Below are 20,411 nucleotides of genomic sequence, written 5' to 3'. Positions count from 1 at the left end.
CTGTATTTAGCATTTCATGACAACTTTACACAATTCTGCTCCTTGTTAGACAAGCCAGTCAGGTTTTAATGGGATTTGTTTCTGCATGAGACTGCAGCCTTAGCTCACATACCCAGTGAAGTTCATTCTTTGATTAAAACTATAATTCCTAATGCATCCTCATTTATCTCTTTTGAAATGGGCAATACTCTCTAGAGCTATGAAGCTGAGAGTTAAACGGGCAATAGTAAGTTGTAAGCACCAAGACAGTAGCTTGCATATGGAACCACTTAACAGATATTTTTAAAAAATGAGTCCAGATGGAAGAGTAAGCAAACAGGCATACATAGTCTACCATACACCTACATGCTATAAAAGTCTAAAACCAAACTACATGTATTTTTATAGAATAGAAGCAGAAACAAATTACCCAAGTTTTTGCCCAGAATTGTTTGACCAACAGTGCTCCCATTTCTCTAATAGACTATCTGCACACAGGTGGGGAAAACTTTTTCAGCCCACGGGCCACATTCACTCATGGGCAACTTTATGGGGGTTTTAAATAGGTCAGAGCAGCAGTTGTGACTCTTCCCTTTATATATTATTCTACGTTGCAGTCTGGTTTTTATTAGCTGCACAACCCTCAGTCTTCCATCTAGGCAAGTAAGACAGATCAAGAACACATTGCAGACAGATAAAATCACTTGGGGAAATGGTGGAGGCTGGACTCTAATGAAGCTGTGTGAACTAGAAGGCCACATTTGGCCACCCAGGGATAAGGTTCCCCTTCCTTGGTGTAAAACATTTAGGGCCAATAAACCTATGTAAAAAAAAAAGTTAAGAGGTTTGAGGGTCACTTTCATAAGTGAACAGGCCTTAGAACCTTATCTCCTGGCAGTGCAGTAGATCTTCATAAAATCTTTATCTTAACATCTAGCAACTGCTTCAGAAGATGCATCTATTTTAGCTTCAGTAACTCTGGAAAAAATGATGACTTGCACACTTTGCTGGAAGGATACAGTATGTTCAAGAGTGAAGAAATACTGTAGCCAGGAAACATCCATTACATACATGGGAACACTACGTGGCAAAGTTAATGGAGGACAGCAGTGCTCCTTGTGTCTTAATACTGCAATTTATTCTTGACTTTAACGTATCTGTAAAGTCTGCAAATACAGGTTTACAAAATGCAACATGTAACTTAGGATACATAATACAGTTAGCAAATATGAGTTCATTTGCAAACAGTGCTTTTCTTTAAAAAATGGTTTGATCAAAACTAGCTCCCGGCAAAAGTAAATGCAGTACATATACACTCCACTGCCTACTGAGAACCAGCTTCAGTAGAGTAGCAGCTTACTCAAGGTAAAAAGTAAAGCACTCATTGACTTCTCTTTTTGTAGCAGAGTGGGCAGGATTTTATGATTAAAAAAATTAACTGAACTGCTCGTAGAAAAGAACATGCAGCTCAGTGCAGCACCATGCAAATGAATTACTGCCAAGAACATAATCGATGTAATAGTGCTGCCCCTGGATCTCAACACTGCATCAGACAGTCCTGCTAGTGCTGCCATACTGTGAATTAAAACAGAAGAAGCCAGGAGGTTGTGTGCTGATGCAGTTGAGGCAAATCCCTGAGCTGCGGCTACCTGCATCCTTGAACTTTGGCAGGCTCAGGAGAGATCCAGCCATTATCTCTGCAGAGTGAGCAACCGCTGGAAACAAACACAACAAAAACCCATGCAATTTAGCTAATAATAAGGCAATTGGAGTTATATACCCCAGCAGCTCAAACTTAAAATGTTACATTCCTCAGCACGGCTCCTGCGCAGCAGCTCTTTGAGGAGGATGTAGAGAATGCCTGGGATGCAGTACTCTAACATGTACCACCAGAGCATCTTCTAAATGCAGAGGAAAGTTCTCCAAAGGTGTGAACAACACTTAGCAAAGCCAGGACATAGCCAAAGGAAACATGGTTCTGTATCAAAATGCTAGTGGCTTTAAGAGTGAGGGTTTCATGGGAGTTCAAAATCACTAGAGCATGAAGCACTGAAATTGTGCTTACTTGGATGATAATTATTGAAATGTGCAGGCACTAGTTTTAAGTACTTGGTAGTGAAGACTACAAAGCAGTAGGCCCAGATGCACATCACTATAATAGAACAGCTGACCTTGATTTCATTTCCTGTTGCCACATGACATGCTTACTTACATGTCCCTTTGTTCTTCAGCAAAAGGACTCACAGGCCAAGAAAGCAAACAAACTGGAAATTCTGCAGTCCCATCAAGTTAGTTTGACAGAGTTAACTAAATTTGCACTAACAGAATGACCCCATTCACAATGGGTGGAAATATTTAGGGAAGGGGGCAGTACAAGCTGTGCCTAGCCTTGGAGGAATGGAATGGAAGTATGGAGAACAGGAAGACCGATGTGTGAAAGGCAGGTGAAGAACCAAGACTAATTCCACAATACTGTATTGGTCCAAATGCTATTTTTTAATATCTAAAAGTAAAAAAATATGCTCCATCCACCCCCTCCCCATATTTACATAATCAGTTGCAATTACACTGAAAGAAGGGGTACAGAGAATGCATTTCCATCCAGTCTGTTTTTAAATGCATTTTACAGCTGAAAACTTCTTTATTGCTTAGGATCATCCACGCCAAGTCCCTGCATGTCCTCGACACTGCCATGTCAAGGAATCCAAAATGTCTATAAAGTCTCATGGGAGTATTAGTAGCATAAGAAGCTTTCTCCAAGAATGGGGTAGTTGCTGTATATATGGCACAAAGATTTATGTGGCACAGAGAAGCACTTAAGGAGTGCAGAGTGTATTTACTGTTGATATTTCAGAACAGAGAAAACATTCTGGAAAGTTTTTTAAACAAGCCCAGAATCCTAGGAGCTTACAATTGATAACCCTCACTTAAAAACAAAAGGGACTGATGTATCAACATGTATTTGCTGTGCCAATATTAAACCAAAGCTCTGCTACAATTCGGGATGATACTTGCTAGGATCTCAAGTTCCTGAACTGGTAGGTGCGCAGCCAAATGAAAAAATCCTTTTGAAGGGATGCAGCAAAGAGCCTGGCATACCAAAATATAAATAGGATGTGCTGCATGGGAGCATTCAAGTCTGCGATGTAATCCCAGTACTTCTATTGCAGTATTCACAAATACGTTGCTGTCAGTACAATTTGAAAACTGTCCAATGGAAAAGATGAATCCGGAATTAGTCATCTATAGTGGGTAACCAAAAGGCCTGAAAGAAGAAACAAAATCAGTGTGATTCTAGTATGTCTGCCAATTTTCTAATTACAAAGAACTGTTCAATATAAATTGAGAGTTTATACTTCCTGCTTACATAGTCCATGTGCATTTTGAAGTGCACTGTTCTGTAAGTATGTTAAGGGGACAGGAGTGCACACACAAGCCTCACAGCATCATATGCACACACAGGGTCCCTGACCTTCCCCTGCAGGGGGCTTGAATGCAAGTAGATTTCTCTGCAATCAGCTCTGCTTTGACAAGGTCCTCATCCCTACCAAAAGCTGTACTCACTTTCAAACACCCATAAGGAGTGCCCCTTTGTCCGAAGCATGCACATATTCAATTTGGCTGGGGTTCTGTAGAAACATATTGTCTCCTTACCATATTGGAGCATGCACTGGCAAAGGTCATAAATCTTGGGTTGAACTGTAAACAGGTAATAGGGCCTGTGTGCTTCCCATCTAGCACTGCTACTTTCATTCCAGTCTCTCCATTCCAGACGTGGATCTTCCCATCCTCTGATCCTGTAAATTGGATTATGCAATATTAGTATGAAGCACCAACAGGAGACCAATTAATTAAGCAACCCAACCGATTTTCAACTGATGGCACGGCCAATATATACAAAACAGCCAGATACACCCCAGAAGGGCAGAAATCTTTTCAGGCCATAGGCTGCATTGGAAGTGACACTGAAATTACTTTTCAAACTTGGTGTTCTCCAGTTACATAAAGGAGTGTGGCTCTCTTACCAATCATTATAAACTGAGAGTCTGGGGTGAATGAAGCTTCCAGTGTAACAGCTTTTGTGTTGTTAAATCCCTGCAAAGAAAAAGGAAAAGTGAGTTTGGAGGCAAGAAAAGCAAGTCAATGCCTCATGCTAAGAAGCAAGAATCACTAGAGTCCAGAAGATGATACACATGAAATCCTTTAGTTACCTGGGTTAGAAAGAGTGATCGAAGATTTTGGGAAGTAAATGGCAATTAGGCAGAAACTGTAAATATTTGAAGTATACTTGAAATTAAAGGGATATTAATAAAAGAAACTGATGTGCTGACAATCTAATCCTGCCAGACATAGAGAACTACTGGGCCCTTGATGAACTACTGCAGTAAAAGCGTTTGGCTCAGCATAACCTGTGTCATACAGAAGCAGCATGTGCAACACCTTGGGCTGATAAGAGAATGAGGAAGGTCTTGTGTGGTGGGTTGGTGAATGATGAAGCCACTAAATGAGAGAAGCTAAGATGACATTACAGGAGAAAACTGGGTAAACAAAGTGGGTGGAAAAAAATTGGTCCCACCTATGATCAATATAAAAACCTATAAAGGACAGGAGTAGGGTAGGCTTACTTTGTCTCTCAAAGGGTAGAGAAAGGACCATGAGATCCACTGATATTGACGGCCACTGTTAATTATGAACTACTATGGAACTTAGAATAATCACGTCTTAAGTAGATGAACAAGAGGACTGTAGGAGGACGTTGCAATGCAATACTAAGTACTGTTATATAAAGAATTCATGCTTTATCTGCTTTCTTTATCTATTACACTTGCATTGGGTAGTCTGCTTAATAAATTACTGTTTCAGTTGCACTACTGACTCACTTGTCACTCTTATTGGTTTAAGCCTTATCTGCTGGGCTGCAATATTGAACCCTGATTTCCACCAAACAGTAATAGGTTTATGGAAGAAGTGCCTGATAGTGCCTCCTAAAAATGTCTGTAGCATAAACATTTAGACAGAATGATTGTTGAAAGATGAACAGCTGAGAAATCTTTAAAACAATACTAGTGGATCTGTGCAATACCAATTTTTTTTTGCTCTATAAGACACACCCGACCATAAGACGCACCTAGTTTTTAGAGAAGAAAAACAAGAAAAGCCAGCAAGAGCCGCAGACACGCTCGCTCGGCGCAGCTCTTTAAAGATAGAGTGGCTCTTGCTGGCTTTTTTGGGAGGTGGAAAAAGGGACTGATGGACTTCCCTCTGTCCCTTCTCCCACCTCCCTGAAAACCAGAGCAAGCTGCGCAGCTATCTCTGAAGCCAGCACAGCAAGAGGAAGAGCTGCGCAGCGCCTCTTGTTGTGCTGCCTTCCCAGCGAAGCAGGATTAGGGACGGAAGGGGTTCCGTAAGGGCTCCCTTCTGTCCCTCCTCCCGCTTTCCTGGAAAGGCAGCACAACAAGAGCTGCTGTGCAGCTCTCCCTCTTGCTGTGCTGGCTTCAGAGACAGCTGCGCAGCCTGCATTCGCTCCATAAGACGCACACATTTCCCCTTACTTTTTAGGAGGAAAAAAGTGTGTCTTATGGAGCGAAAAATACGGTACATCTAACCTATAACTAAGGAAGTTTAAGACAGAGCACCCCAGAAAGTAAGGAAAGCAGCCTCACCGCAAATGTATGAAGAACAGCTCCTTTAAAGGCATCTATGAGTCGGATGAACCCTCCATTGGTTGATATAAGAACAAGTTTACCATCACTGCTGAACTTCAAACCAGTCCACTCACAGGTTCGGTCATACTGCATCTTAAAGGTAGCAAATGGACCCTTCAAGAAAGAAAACCAAATGAGGGCATATAGCGGAACCATCTCAATCATTCTATTTATGAAAGTTAACATGAACCTGCACAAACACAGTCATACAGAATTATTTTTGTTGTGAGAAGACTGAAGAGAGCCAGTGAGAATCTCTTGGTCACTGGGACGCTGGCAAAGAATGCTGGTCTAGATAGACCCTGATCAGATAGGGCATTCTTCCAACATGAATGAAAACTCAGGACCACTTAACAAAAATTACGTTTTACTTTAATAGATCTAGAGTATGACTTTTGTTTTCTAGAGTTAAATGCATTATATCTGAATCACAGGAATTCTGCCCGTTACAGACATGTTTATAGAGATCTCTTGGGAATGTTTACAATCTCAAACGCACCTGAACATAACATACCTTATCAAATGAGCGAAGATCATAAAGCTTCACCATTTCGGAATTGACCCCAGCTGCAAAAATCAGCCCCTCTGGATCAAATGAACACACAGGCTTCCCTTGAGGATGCATCAAGCCCTATAATTTGGGAAATTAAAATAAATTACTCCACATAAAACAAAATGTGTTATTTCTATTACTGTTAAATCACAATACAAGCAAGAACGCGTGCACTCTCTCTCACAGTCAACACTATACATTATTTAATAATAATAATAATAATAGAATTCATGCCTACTATATTTCTAAACCAGAATACTGAGTTGGAATGATTAAATGTGAATCATTAACAAAGATGAATCACTAACAGGTATGCATGTAGTTTCCCCTAACTACTGTGGCAAGCAATGCCAGCATATAAATATAAAGCTATGTATTAACAATTATATCACAATATCTAGTATTGCTCTATCACAACACTGTTAAGAGATTATTTAAAATTTCCATGGTTCAACATATAATTGAAAAACCTTAGTTGTGAATTATGTCTTCTATATGATTACAGCCAAACCCACATTTTCATTGGTGCCACAGATACCTGTAAAATGCCATTCAATATATATGGGTGGCATTACTTGAGTCTAAGCTCTGTGAAGAACCAAGGAAAGTTAGTATTTATAGGTAACGTACCTCGGCATAATCTTATGAGAAACATATTATAAATTACACCATTTTTCTGGACCTCATAAACAATTGCTAAATTACAGTTTACTTGTGTTAAAGGGAGCCTTCAAAAATCTTGTGAAGCAGTTCTTCTTCTGGTGATGAGGAAAACCCCACCTCCAGTGGGGAAGAGGTAAAAGGACCAGAGGATGCTGGTGGGAGCCTCAGCACCACTTCTGGCAAAGCCGGCCAGGAGGGAAGCACGCCCCCTCTGTCGCCCACCCTGCGCATAAGTCTAAAGCGCAAAGAGGGACGGAAAAGGCTGGGCGTAACGAGGCTTTTATGCTGGAGGAGGTCCAGGAAACAGGCACTCCCAGATTCTGCTAGCGATTGAGGCAGACATGAACTTTGGGTTTCTGCACTGTAAATAGTTTGCACCAAAATAAAACCTGTAAAAGACAGGTTGGAGTCCTGCCTGCTTACTCGTGAGCAGCCACCCTTGCCATCTGACACTGACCCTTAGGTGTTCCAATGAATACAATTTAGTTAAGACATATTCATTTTGTTTAAAGGTAAAGGTAAAAGTAAAGGGACCCCTGACCGTTAGGTCCAGCTACAAAAGATAAGCTACAGTTGGATCTAAGAAGAATTGATGGTGTTCATATAGGGAGTCCTAAGATCTTTGTTTAAAATTTATTTAATTATAGTTCTGATTTTACTCCTCCCCAAAGCTCAGCCTCAAATAATAATTGAGCTAAAGCCTTGGCAGAGAAAACACTCAAAATATGAACTATCTGCTTTTGAATCTGAACAGATGTTTTGACAGCAGCTATCTGAAATTTCCCAGTTAACATTTCACCAAGAAAAAGGTCGCAGGTATCTAAATGCCTGTTTGTGTTTACACATTTGGCCATCAAGCAGCCATTTACATTTTTGGGATATTTAAGCAAACATAACCTAAGAGTGCTTGATTACTTCCTACAGTGATTCAAATTTAGACAATGTTAGTTAAGCCTACAGTGGTACCTCGGGTTACATACGCTTCAGGTTAAACACTCCACTAAGCCTGAAATAGTGCTTCAGGTTAAGAACTTTGCTTCAGGATAAGAACAGAAATCGGGCTCTGGTGGCGCGGTGGCGGTGGCAGGAGGCCCCATTAGCTAAAGTGGTACTTCAGATTAAGAACAGTTTCAGGTTAAGTACGGACCTCCGGAACGAATTAAGTACTTAACCTGAGGTAGCACTGTATCTTATTTCATGATAACAATGCTAGGTTATTGGCATAAAGCAGAGCTGAAATCTTTCATTCCACCAAAGCAGACATTTCTGCAACAATGTTGTTTATGCAAAAAATGAAAAGTAGGACCAAACTATAGCTCTCCTTTTCCTGTTTTTATCGAAACTGCTTATATTAAAACATCATTAATGCACTCTCTTAATTTAAGGGGAGTGTTCTAATGCAGAGTCTGTACAAGTCACAGTAACCTTTTGACAATATTAGTACTGGCGAACTTGTGTGCCACAGCTGGTCCTTATTTACTAAATCAAAGGCTAAGATATCAATCAAAGTTACAAATTAATGTTTATTTGTGTCCTTGATATATTTAGAAATCAAATAATGTAACAGAGATATCCAATCAGATTCCAGTGCTTCCTACAACTACCTTGCTCTTCATCAATAGAATAATTCTCTTCATCCCAGAGTTGCAGCTTTTGAGGAAGAAACTGGATACATACCCAAAGGCTGAATATTTGCTATAATTGTGTGGGTAACAACCATGCATAAGGTTTAAAAATATCACTAAGAAGTGTGTGCATGGAGGGAGAATGTTCTTTGGGACCACAACACATGGGGAGGTGAACATTTCCCTCCCCAGTTGTGATTCCAATGCTGAACCACCACAAATTCTGGCAATTAGTATTAGAGAAAAGGCTCAAACTGATGCACAGAACAGATTTATAGGCTTGTAATTCCTTTGGTAACACATCATCTTTTAGTGGAATTGAATACTATGCTCTACAGTCTATTCTACATTCTGAAGCAGCCCTCCAGTGCACCTTATGCCGACTACCCATTAACCAATACTCAATACCTGGCAATTTGGAGATCGAAGATCCCAAAGTCTGATGGTCTTATCAAGCGACCCAGAAATAAAGGTATCATCCACTGGAGACATGGACAGAGCAACAACTCTGAAGGTGAGATAAAAATAAACGACACAAAACTATTTTTTCATCTTTCATTCTTGACAATTTAAACAAGATAAAAATTCAACAAAATGCACCGTTATTCCTGCTTCTTTACCAGCAAAATTACGAGTGCACTACTCATCTTACCTTTTGCTATGTCCTGGGAAGTATCTGATGTATTTATTGTCGTGCAGAGAGAGGTATCTGATTGTATCTACAAGAAATCAACAAGGCAAACAATATTATACAGCAACCCTGCATCACCTGGCCAGTAATAACAGTTTGTTTATTTCAATAGAGACAGTTATTTTTCTTGAAACACAGTTATTGTGTGGGTTAAAACTGAAGCCATGAAGTACAGTCTTCTGGCAGAGCCTGAGCAAAATAGTACAGTACTTGCATGTCCCAGCATGAAAATGTTTTAGGTTTGAGCCAGTAGGAATAATATATTGTACTTTCTGTCTAAAAAATATAACCATTTCTCTACCTGCAGTTTGTTTAACTTTTAGCTGTGTTAAGAATTTAGCAGTCATGTAAACCTTATCCAAGTGTCAACCACCTCAGCTCAACAACTGCAGGTAAAATGAGAATTCTGGGATACTGAACTCTGAAAACTACTTCTGGATAAAAAGAAACAGAAGTAAACAAGTAAAAGACAACTAAATAGCAATACTTAAACATGTATATAAACAGGAATAGAACATTGAGATTGATCACTTGCATTATATTTGCAGTATTTCTCAATCAGTATTTTCAACATACTTTTTTGGTTTGTACTCCAGTTACAGTTAAGTAAGTTATACAGCAGATAAAACTAATCTTGTAAAATTATTTCTCAGTCTTTACTCAAAGTTATATTTATAAATGTTGATGTAAATAAGTCAGCTTCTTCAAAAGACAAACTACAGTGGGAGAGCAAATAAGATGAGAATTTCAACTCCCAAGTGGAAAGTAAGGATGCAGAACCCACACATTTTGCAGCCCTTTAATCGCATGAAAAATAATGTGCTTAAGTATTTTCCAGTGAAACTGATAAGAACATGCAGAGGGACGTAGACACATTTTGAAGAACAATTTTGCGAGCCAAAAATGAATGCCCAGGACAGACATGCTAGTCTGAAGAGCCAACTCTCTACCATGCACACTGCAATGCACAGGTTTTTTAAATTCCTGAATCTATTGTTTAAACACACACACATTTGAGAGAGACTGGTGGTCTTTAAGTAGCAACAGTTACCTGGCACCAAACGAATGCAGGGAGGAAGCGCCTTGTTTCAGCAGATAAAGCTCTGTCCCAGGCAAGGCAGTGGCCTGTACAGTTATCTCCTGTACCGGGTGGTATCATAGACCCTCAAACTGTACAAACTACTACCTCAGCCTGGAATCAGGCAGGTAGAATTAGGCTTGAAAACTGAGACATTCTTCATAGAGGAGTACATCAGCAGAGCTGGTTCAAGCAGAAATTCAGAAACACCTAAATATTAATTCAAATACACAAATTGTGGCAAGCCTCCTGTAGGAAAGGACTTTGACTTGCCTGCCTCTTCCAAGAACATGTCCATACTGTATGAGTTCTTGAAATGCTTCAGACATTCAAGATAGATACCTTTTGAAGCACATGTCAGTGATGCAAGGTAGAAAAATTTTCTAATGTTTTCCCCCCATTTGTAAAAATCCATTATTTCATAAAATTCATTAGTTACACATAAAACAGTCAAACTCTGCAGTTTCAAAGTTGTGATTAACGTTTTGTAGATCACTATCCCTCAGAAGTGTGCATGAATATGTAATAAATATAAACATATTTTTGTGTGTTTGTTTTCCTTTAAATTTCAAACCCTGAGTTGTAGCCAAGCCTAGTAATACTCAAAGTAGACCAATTGAAATTATTAAATCTAGGGTCAGTGTCAACTATTCCATACTACTAGCAGAAGTCAGAACAATGACTCCCACTAAAGCAATGGGACCCCACCCAAAGCTGCTCTGGAGGGGTGGGAGAACACTAAGAACAGCATGTCATGGGAGAAGAGGGGAGATCATTCCATAAGACAAGCAGAAAACACTAGTGCTGACAGAACAACATCCTTCATACGACAATGAATTCCTCCCCTGTTAGTAACGTCCATTAAGTTCAACAGGTCTACTCTGAAAAGGACTAGCATTGGACACAGCCCTATGTAAGGAAGTGTATGTTGCCAAGCTGTTATATCTCGAAAAGTATTTTCAAGTAAAGCTTTGGCTTGAATACAGCATTACAGCTTCAATGGCTAAGTTCGCATGCAACCCTGGTAGTGCTATGCAGATGAGCCTCAACTAGCCCAAACATGATTCACCTAATCCCCACTTCTTATTTTTACTAAAACAATCAATTATGTAAAATCAGACTCAATTGATTTAGGGTTTGGGAATTATTTATTTTTAATTTATTTGTTTATATCCCATCTTTCTTCCAAGGATCTTAAGGTACATATAGTTCTCCCCTGAACTCCCATTTTATCATCCCATCGACTTGTGAGGTAAGTTAAAGTGAGAGGCAGTAACTAGTCTAAGGGCACCCATTGAGCTTTAAGACAGAGTGGGGTTTGTACTTTGGCCCTAGTCCAACACTCTAACCAGTGCACCATGCTGGTTCTGAAAAACCCATATCACTGCATACTTTAACACTGCCAACCATAGCTGAAGACTGTTTCATAATCAAGAAATGTACACACATTCTGTTTTTTAAAAAGAAAAGTTAAGGAGCCATATCATAATTTTGTACACCCAGCAAGAGAAGGATGTGGTTAATTACTGCTGTGGTATCACCTCTATGCAGAGGCCAGAAAGACTGGCCAGTTCTGAAAATATTCTGAATTTTAAGCTTTAGATTAAAAAACCTCAAGATATTATTCATAATACTTTTATTACCCTCTATGAATGCCTACAATTCTTCTCAGATAATTTTTAGAATATTAATGCCTTGATAATAAACTTGACTATTCTTTAAAGGACACCAAATATCTTAACATCTTACTCTCAGGTTATAACTGCTGAATTTGACAAAAGTTTTATTATTTTACTCAAGATGTTACTACATTGAGCCAAAATAGATATGAGTATAAAATAAATTCCTTGTACTTACAGCTTAAAAAGGATAATTTTAGAAGCTTCCCCTACAAAGGGCGAAAAACCTCCACCCTGCGGGCACAGGACCCAATATGGCAAGCAAGGCTGCTTTCCTCAAACATGCCCGCCCACCCCACACCTGATGGCATATATATGGAGACAGGTGTGGGACAGGTAAGGATGCAGCTACAAAATAACAACTGGGAGCTTAAATCAGCACCACCATCAAGCTTTACTAGAATTGGTTGCACTAAGGCAGGCTTCAACCTCGGCCCTCCAGATGTTTTTGGCTTACAACTCCCATGATCCCTAAGCTAGCAGGACCAGTGATCAGGGATGCTGGGAATTGTAGTCGCAAAGCATCTGGATGGACAAGGCTGAGGAAGCCTGCACTAAGGGGTTCCCCACTGAGCCCAGCTTTGTCCATTTGCAGGTGCAGTGTTAAATCAAATCATACTCACAAATGGACTTTAAAGATGCTCACTGTAACTGCCAATAATTGGAGGATGGCCCACAGGGGTATGTGGGCGAGGGAATGAAGCTGGCCAACAGGGGGGTGGGGAAATAAATTTCTCACCACTTCCAGAGGATGAAAAGCAAGCTAGAAAACTTGTTCAGTGTTTTAATCAAGCATGGTTTGTTCAAATGCTTAAATGTCAACTTAAGGAGACAACATTATCAAGTTATTTTTTTTTTTTTAATATTCTTTTTTATTAAGTTTCATTTATCACACACACATAAAGAAAAAACAAAACCATCTTAGACAACAACTAATACAGAAAAGAAAAAATTTACATTATCAAGTTAAAAGTCGGAAATTAATGATTACCCACTAGATAAATGGTAGATGAGAAGCAGAAACTGCTCATCTGTATTAGAGTATGAACAGAGATATTGAATGGATGGAACAAGCCAGGTTTCGAGATGAGAGAGCTGTTGTGAGAGAGGAGCAAACATGTCAATAGTTGAGGAAAGGGTTGCACTGGTAGGATTGGGATATAAATTCAATAAATAAACTGAAGGTGGGAACTGCAGAATCTGCAGAGCAAGCACAACAGCAGAAGTGAGGAGAGTAGTTTGGGGAAATGGATGCGACTGAAAAAGAAGCAGGAAAAATGTGGGAAGGATAGAATGAGTAGGGGAAAAAAATAAAAGCCCATATTCATAAATCTCTTTCAGGTTCACGTTTCTGCTCAAGACAAGCTCAAATACTAAAAAATGTACATCTGATGTGACCAACAGAACCCAGTCTGATAAAGATAATAAACATCGTTAACCACATAGAGTCATGTCAAATGAACTGTAATGTTTTTTAGGAATGAATTTATGAATTTACAGACCCCAATATATATTCCTAAGTAAACATAACGCATTTACGGTTGGGGAAAACAAGAGATGAGGGCAAGTTCTAAGGCTGCAATTGTAACCTCACATACCTGGACGTAAGTCACACTGAACTCAATAGGACTTACCTCTAAGTAAAGGTAAAGGTAAAGGTACCCCTGCCCGTACGGGCCAGTCTTGACAGACTCTGGGGTTGTGCGCCCATCTCACTTAAGAGGCCAGGGCTGTCCGGAGACACTTCCGGGTCACGTGGCCAGCGTGACATCGCTGCTCTGGCCAGAGCCAGAGCCAGAGCCGCACACGGAAACGCCGTTTACCTTCCCGCTGGTAAGCGGTCCCTATTTATCTACTTGCACCCGGAGGTGCTTTCGAACTGCTAGGTTGGCAGGCGCTGGGACCGAGCAGCGGGAGCGCACCCCGCCGCAGGGATTCGAACCGCCGACCTTTCGATCGGCAAGTCCTAGGCGCTGAGGCTTTAACCCACAGCGCCACCTGCGTCCCTACCTCTAAGTAGACATGGTTAAAATTGCATAAGCCAGTAGCAAAGTTAAGAGACACCTGCATACATGTTTAGCTTGCATCAAATCAATGGTTCAGGCTTTCATTTCACCCTGATTAAAAGTTCAGTCAGGAATTGACTAAGGTATCTCTTTAAAATAATAATTTAGAGATTAAACATTAAGAGCAGGAAAATATTCATTTACCTTCTAAAAGCTTGAATGAATAAACCACTCAATGTAGTCAAGCCCAATCTTTTGCTCAAGTGTTTATTATCTATCCCTGCCAAAAAGCAGGTAGATATCAGAGACAATGAATAGATCACTTACCATCTATTTTATTGGAACTGTACACCACAGTGTTGGCAGCATGCGTGTATCTGATGAGATCCACTCCATACTTTTTACTGTATAGTGTTCTCTTAGGTCTGCCAGGAAGAAATACAAGAACGATTATACTTGTTCCAACATACAAGAACTCCACTTAGCCATATCAAAACCTTTAAAAAAGCAATTGAACACCTTCACTCAAAGAAGACAACTGCCATTTTAAGACTGCTGTTTCTGTCACCTTTGATTACCACAAAATGAACTGTGACTAACAAATGATTTTTTTTACATGCTAGTGTATGCCATTAAATAAAGAGATTGCGGGGCTAGAAACAGTTCCAATGAATATCTGGTCAGATTCAAAACAAGCTCACTTCAAACCATGGTGTCTGAAGCTGGTTTGTTAAACCACTCAGAGTTTATAATAAATCCTGGCCCAGATGACACAACAAGCAAAGATTCAGAGAAAAGTGAAACCAGATGCAGTCAAAAGCTTCCTTCTGTCTACACAGAGGTAGGGGAGAGGCGGTGGCAGTGCATAAGCCTTATTTCAGCTCCTTGGTATCATGTTAAACCATGGGTTAGCATGATGTGCGCACACAACCCAAATCCGAGCCCTAGATCTAATCTTCCACTACAGTAAGAAATTCCCTCACATCTGTCAAATCTTGTAACATACGCAAAAGGACTTTGCTCTTTACTTTACACATAGCCAGGCAGAAGTAGCACAACAAGTCAGCACTTATTTTGCCTGGCCCAGAGCTCAGCATGATATAGAAGACCTCTCCTATAACACATGGAGAAAACGTGGGGGAGGGGAAGGTTCAGAGGAAATCATAAACATGTTTGGCTACTGAGTCATGCCAGTATTTCTGAATCTTTACCCAGGAAATTTAAAAGCAATCATTGTAGCTTGCTGCAAGAAGAGATTTGTTATCTTTCTCATCATAAAAACTATATATTGGCCAGGAGCTTATGAACATTATGGATGAGTCAATTTTGAACTTGGGCCTTCCGCATCAAAACCCAGTCTAGATACTGCATCTCATAGGCTAAGTTACTTTGAATGTACCAGTAAACTATAGTTTAGTATTATAGGAATGAGCCATGGGATACACCAGGAAGGGGTGGTCAGAAGCATCTACAGTCGTACCTTGGTTTTCGAATGGAATCCGTTCCAGAAGTCCATTCGACGTCCGAAAATGTCAGAAAACCAAGACGCAGCTTTGGATTGGCTGCAGGAACTTCCTGCACTCAATTGGAAGCCACAGAAGACGTTTGGGTTCCAAAGAACTCACTTCGGGGTTTGCGCAGTTTGGGAGCGAAAACATTCAAGTTGCAAGGCGTTCGACAACCAAAGTATGACTGTATTTTTAATTTTAATTACGATTCCTCCTTGTCCGCACTCCAGGATCTCTGGTTTGATTCAACTGATTCATGTAAGAATCATAAACCATGGCTAGAGAGTTTAATCATAGTCCCAACTTTGGACATTATTGTAGTTAGTTTAAAATTGAAAGCAGAAGCTTTCAAGCTCATCCTTCTCACAGCAAAAGAAATGTTGGGAATGCATAAGCCCAGGTTTGTGGTTTGCTCCTGTAACACTAAACCATGGCCTATAGTGGTAGATTATAGTATTTAAGCAATAAACACAAATACATTTTATTTTCAAACTTGTTGATACTGTAACATAGGTAGGGGAATGAAAATTATGTTCTTGCTAAGTGAAAGGGTATTACATACGCTTCAGGTTACAGACTCTGCTAACCCAGAAATAGTACCTCGGGTTAAGAACTTTGCTTCGGGATGAGAACAGAAATCGTGCTCTGGCGGCACGGTGGCAGCGGGAGGCCCCATTAGCTAAAGTGGTGGTTCAGGTTAAGAACAGTTTCAGGTTAAGAACGGACCTCTGGAACGAATTAAGTACTTAACCCGAGGTACCACTATACTGTGCCACTTCTATAACATCTAGCACTCAAAAATTCATTGCGCTCTGGTATGTTATGTCCTCTTCAAACTGACAAAAGCATTAGGTGAATGTGGGACACTTAATTACAATTAGTCTATCTGTGGTCAAAGTGAGAATCAACAGAGTAGAAGAACAAATATAAAAAGAGCATGTAAACTGTGATTCAACAACAGGTGGCAAAATCCACTTTTTGTTTATTATTTATTTAAAAAATTTATATACTGCTTAACTATAACCACCTCTAAGCAGGGTACAAGAAATATAATACACAAAAAGGAATTTTTTGATGGAACTATAAAATTGGTCGGAACTATAAAAATACTTCAATTAAAATGTCTTCAGTAGTTCAACAGGGAAGGGGGCTGTCTGACCTCAGCTGGAAAGGAGTTCCATAAAATTGAGCCCACAAAGAAGTGAGAAGCTAAGGAACTCTTTTTGGCTTGATACACACTCCCCTTGGGGAAAGGGAGGGAACAAACTGTATGTGTCACCAATGCCAGCATGCAAGATCATAGGACTGCTTTCATGATAGTCAATTATTAAAAAGGCATTTATTTGGTCTAAGAACTGCCTTAAACAAGGAGAAAATAAAGCTTGCAGCTACACAACAACACATAGTCTGATTACATGTGAGTGTGCTTTTCATTGATGTCTCATTTCATAAGCTCTGGACACTCTTGCTAGGGGCAACCAATTTAACAAGTAAATGATTTTTTCCTTTGAAATTTGAAAAATTGCTTTAAACCTAAATCAGACAGATGCAAAAATAATATGGGTTTCAATAGAAGAAACTTTTTTTTAATAGAAAAGATAGCTTCATTCTTGGCAAAGATTTCACTATCCTCAAGGTTGACTGTGAAAGATTGTTTGATGCTCTCAGAATGAAAACAGAAACCATGATTCCGATTCAGCAGTAGAATGAATTGGAACTGCCCCCCCCCCGCCAATATTCTAAACTTTGCCCGGATAGGGTCAGCTAATAGAGTTAAGTACTTTAAAATACATGGAAAAGAGCAGACTCTTCAAGAGGGGAAGAAGATGAAGACGAAGAGTTTGGATTTGATATCCCGCCTTTCACTCCCTTTAAGGAGTCTCAAAGCGGCTAACATTCTCCTTTCCCTTCCTCCCCCACAACAAAGACTCTGTGAGGTGAGTGGGGCTGAGAGACTTCAAAGAAGTGTGACTGGCCCAAGGTCACCCAGCAGCTGCATGTGGAGGAGCGGAGAAGCGAACCCGGTTCACCAGATTACGAGACTACCGCTCTTAACCACTACACCACACGGGAGAGCCGCAAATATGTGAACTATGTCAACAAAAGACAAGAGTATAAATCATGGAGTAGAACTGATGACAGATTATATATCTATGTATAGTAAGAAATACTATTAATACAATTATTTTGAAAAACCCTATCTCACTGAATTTTAATAATTTATTATTATGTGTCTTTAAAAGTATTGGAAATTTTGTTTCCCTTCTTGATTCTTCAAGGTATCTAGCAGCTAATGTGAAAACAATCCTAACACAGCTGCACATTACTGATCAAAGATATACATAGAAAAACTGGAAGGTCACAGTCCAAAATGCCTAAAAATGCAACATAAATCAACATTTTACATTTGTAATGGTATCAGCAGTACCAAAGATGTGATAACACAGCTGCAAGGTGAAAATAAAAAATGACAACTGGCATCTGGCACCCTTCCCCCTAACTCTCACTCACACACAACCCAAATGTGATGTGGCCTAGGGTCTTCCATACCCATGTCATCCCTTTCCCTGTGTGGAGACTATGCACAACTTCAGTTCCCAACATCTGGTGTGTGCACATGAGGAGCACACACAAGTTGTGTGCTGGGACCACATGGATTAAATATGCAAAATGAATGTGTCTAACACCCAACCCATCCCCCAACAAAGTGAAGCAAGCTAGATACAGCAGGAAAGGGGAAAACCTCTTTGCCCCGCCTCCACGATACCACTGGTGGTTGGCTGTCAACAGAAGACAACCTCTGGCAGAGTCCCCAACCTCTGGCAGAAAAAAACCTCCCTTATAATCTACCCTCTAGCAGAGACATACCTTGAGCTGTATCCCCCGCCCCCATCAAATCTGAGCAGCAGGTGAGGTTGCCTGGACAGGAGGAACATGTCTCCTTGGGGCTGAATGGGGCAGCTGCACTGTTTTCTGCCTGGTAGCTGCTCTGAGGACCCTTTCCGTCCCCTCCTGCACCTGTAGCAGCAACAACCTTTCCTGAGATCCCATCAGCTGGCAAGGCAGGACCTGGCACTCCAAGTATAACAGGAGGATTCTGCCTGATGGGTGAATTTTGTGCCCCTAGCAAGGGCAAATGTCGCCAACCCCTAGGTACACCTCTACCCCACAGAAGCACAGATTTGGAAGTGGGGTAGGAACTACTTTATTAGTGTACCAGACTTTTAGTAGGCGAGCTGAAGAAAATTCTGTTATAGGTGTGATGCTGAAAATATCACATTCACTAGGATTTGGTAATCATTCACATTGTCTCAATGTTTTGGTCTCACATATAAAAACAAGGAAGTGGGTCAAAGAAAGGTGCTTTCTGTATCGACTTTAACAAGACACTGAGTGAGAAGGAAAGAAAACTGAACATAAACCTTTATAAATGCATTTTATTTAATTGAAACCTACTAACAGAAGCAGCAAATTGCATTTGCAAGAATACTTATAATCACCAAATCATTTAGTAGGGCAACACAAATGGAGTTGTGTCTGACCCGATTGCCGGTATAATTTCATCTTCATTTTCTCACAATGATAAAAATGAAAGGGCAGCTACTTAGCAGTCTATCTATTCTACAGCATTATATCTGGTGCTACTGACGGGACAATTAGACTCACTTCATGTTCCTCTGCTGAAACAACCATATTCCAACTTTATACATCACGCCTTTCTCCACTCAGCCCCAATACACCTACATCCCTAACACATCCATGTGCTAAAGATCCCACAATAATGCTATCTTGTTGAAGTCACCATCAACATAGAGATTTTCTCCTAAACCCCTAGGACATAGCACACTGCTTATCTGCATAGATAAATATAAAGGTTAGGGGGCACAAGTGTCAACATAGGCAGGGAGGGGAACCCAATCATAGAACTGTAGTGTTGGAAGGGACCCAGGGATCATTTAGTCCAACCCCCTGCAATGCAGCTGCCACATACCAGGATCAACCTTGGCGTTATCAGCACCACGCTCTAAGCAATCTAGGCTGACAAACCAAAGGCCCTTTAGCTGATTGCTTTAAGATGTACAACTTGCTTTTCTCTAAGGCAGGAAACACCACCAATCCTTATAGAGCACTTGCACTTTCCCAAGAATATTAGAAGATAAGACAGGCCCTACTCACAGATTTCAGTGTGATGAGGCGGCGGGATACAAATGGGGGGGGGGCTATGCCCTGGGTTCCTCCCTCCTTGGAAGTCGGGGCATCCCACCAACCCCGAGGCGCTTCTTGTCCTTCAGCCGGTCCTGCCAACAACACACCCACACCGGTCCCCAAGCCACCCTCCTCCACAAGTATCCTCAGATGCCGAGAACCGGTTTATTTTTAATGTTCTAAATTTCTCTCTTCAAGCCCCCCCCCCCGCTCCACTGGCTCCCCTTCACGTGCGAGAGGTCTGAAGGGCCTCCTCCCGGCTTCAGAGAGAGCCTCTCTCTCTGCCCCCCCCCCGCCTACCCGGGCCTGCCCGCCCCCTCCCAGTACACTCACTTGCCCTCCTGGCAGTCGTAGAGCACGATGGAGTCGTCGTCGCTGCTGGAGATGACCGTCTCGCCGTTGGGGCTGAAGTCGAAGCAGTTGATCTTGTCCGAGTTCTCGCGGAAGACTTTGGCCACGCGGAAGCTCCGCAGCACGTTGTCCGTCAGCTTCATGCCGCCGCCGGCGGGAGAGGAGGAGGAGGGAGGGAGGGAGGGAGGGAGCCGGCGGGGCCTGCGCGCCGAAGAGGGCGCGGGGAAAGCGGGAAGCGCCTGCCTGGCGGCGGAGGGAGAGGAGGAAGCCGCGGGGAGGGGACGCTGGTGGGGCGGAGAAGCTGGTCGACGGCGCCCTCAGGCGGGCTCGAGTCAAGCTGCGGGCGGCAGGAGGCGGCGGCGGCGGC

At 41.3% G+C, this 20,411-nt stretch overlaps 1 protein-coding gene across 2 annotated transcripts; it reads right to left on the bottom strand.

Annotated features, from left to right (window-relative positions):
* Positions 1-1,095: 1,095 nt before the first annotated feature.
* On the bottom strand, positions 1,096-20,331 carry WDR82 (WD repeat domain 82). 2 transcript variants are annotated; one of them, XM_079967247.1, is made up of 9 exons: positions 20,027-20,331; positions 14,307-14,404; positions 9,178-9,244; positions 8,931-9,033; positions 6,199-6,315; positions 5,643-5,798; positions 4,005-4,074; positions 3,634-3,776; positions 1,096-3,244 (listed from the first exon to the last, which is right to left on the bottom strand). In XM_079967247.1, exons 1-9 carry the CDS (start codon positions 20,185-20,187, stop codon positions 3,215-3,217), a joined length of 945 nt encoding a protein of 314 aa, XP_079823373.1. In that variant the 5' UTR covers positions 20,188-20,331; the 3' UTR covers positions 1,096-3,214. The 2 variants fall into 2 exon arrangements, with proteins under 2 accessions (XP_079823373.1, XP_079823374.1); XM_079967248.1 differs by having other exon boundaries at positions 8,934-9,033.
* Between the last annotated feature and the right edge of the window lie 80 nt (positions 20,332-20,411).

This window comes from Podarcis cretensis (assembly GCF_951804945.1).
Source record: "Podarcis cretensis genome assembly, chromosome: 2".
NCBI lineage: Eukaryota > Metazoa > Chordata > Lepidosauria > Squamata > Lacertidae > Podarcis > Podarcis cretensis.
Note: the sequence above shows the minus strand (reverse complement) of the source record. Positions and strands in the feature narration are given on the sequence as shown.

What these genes read in the sequence shown, in the direction of transcription:
- WDR82 (XM_079967247.1), bottom strand. Translation starts at nt 20,187, where the DNA reads ATGAAGCTGACGGACAACGTGCTGCGGAGCTTCCGCGTGGCCAAAGTC. An exon ending in CAGTTCCAATAAAATAGATG is followed by an intron (nt 9,245 to 14,306) that starts GTAAGTGATCTA and finishes GATTTCTTGTAG; the next exon opens with ATACAATCAGATACCTCTCT. An exon ending in CTGTTCTTCATACATTTGCG is followed by an intron (nt 4,075 to 5,642) that starts GTGAGGCTGCTT and finishes TTTTCTTTGCAG; the next exon opens with GGATTTAACAACACAAAAGC.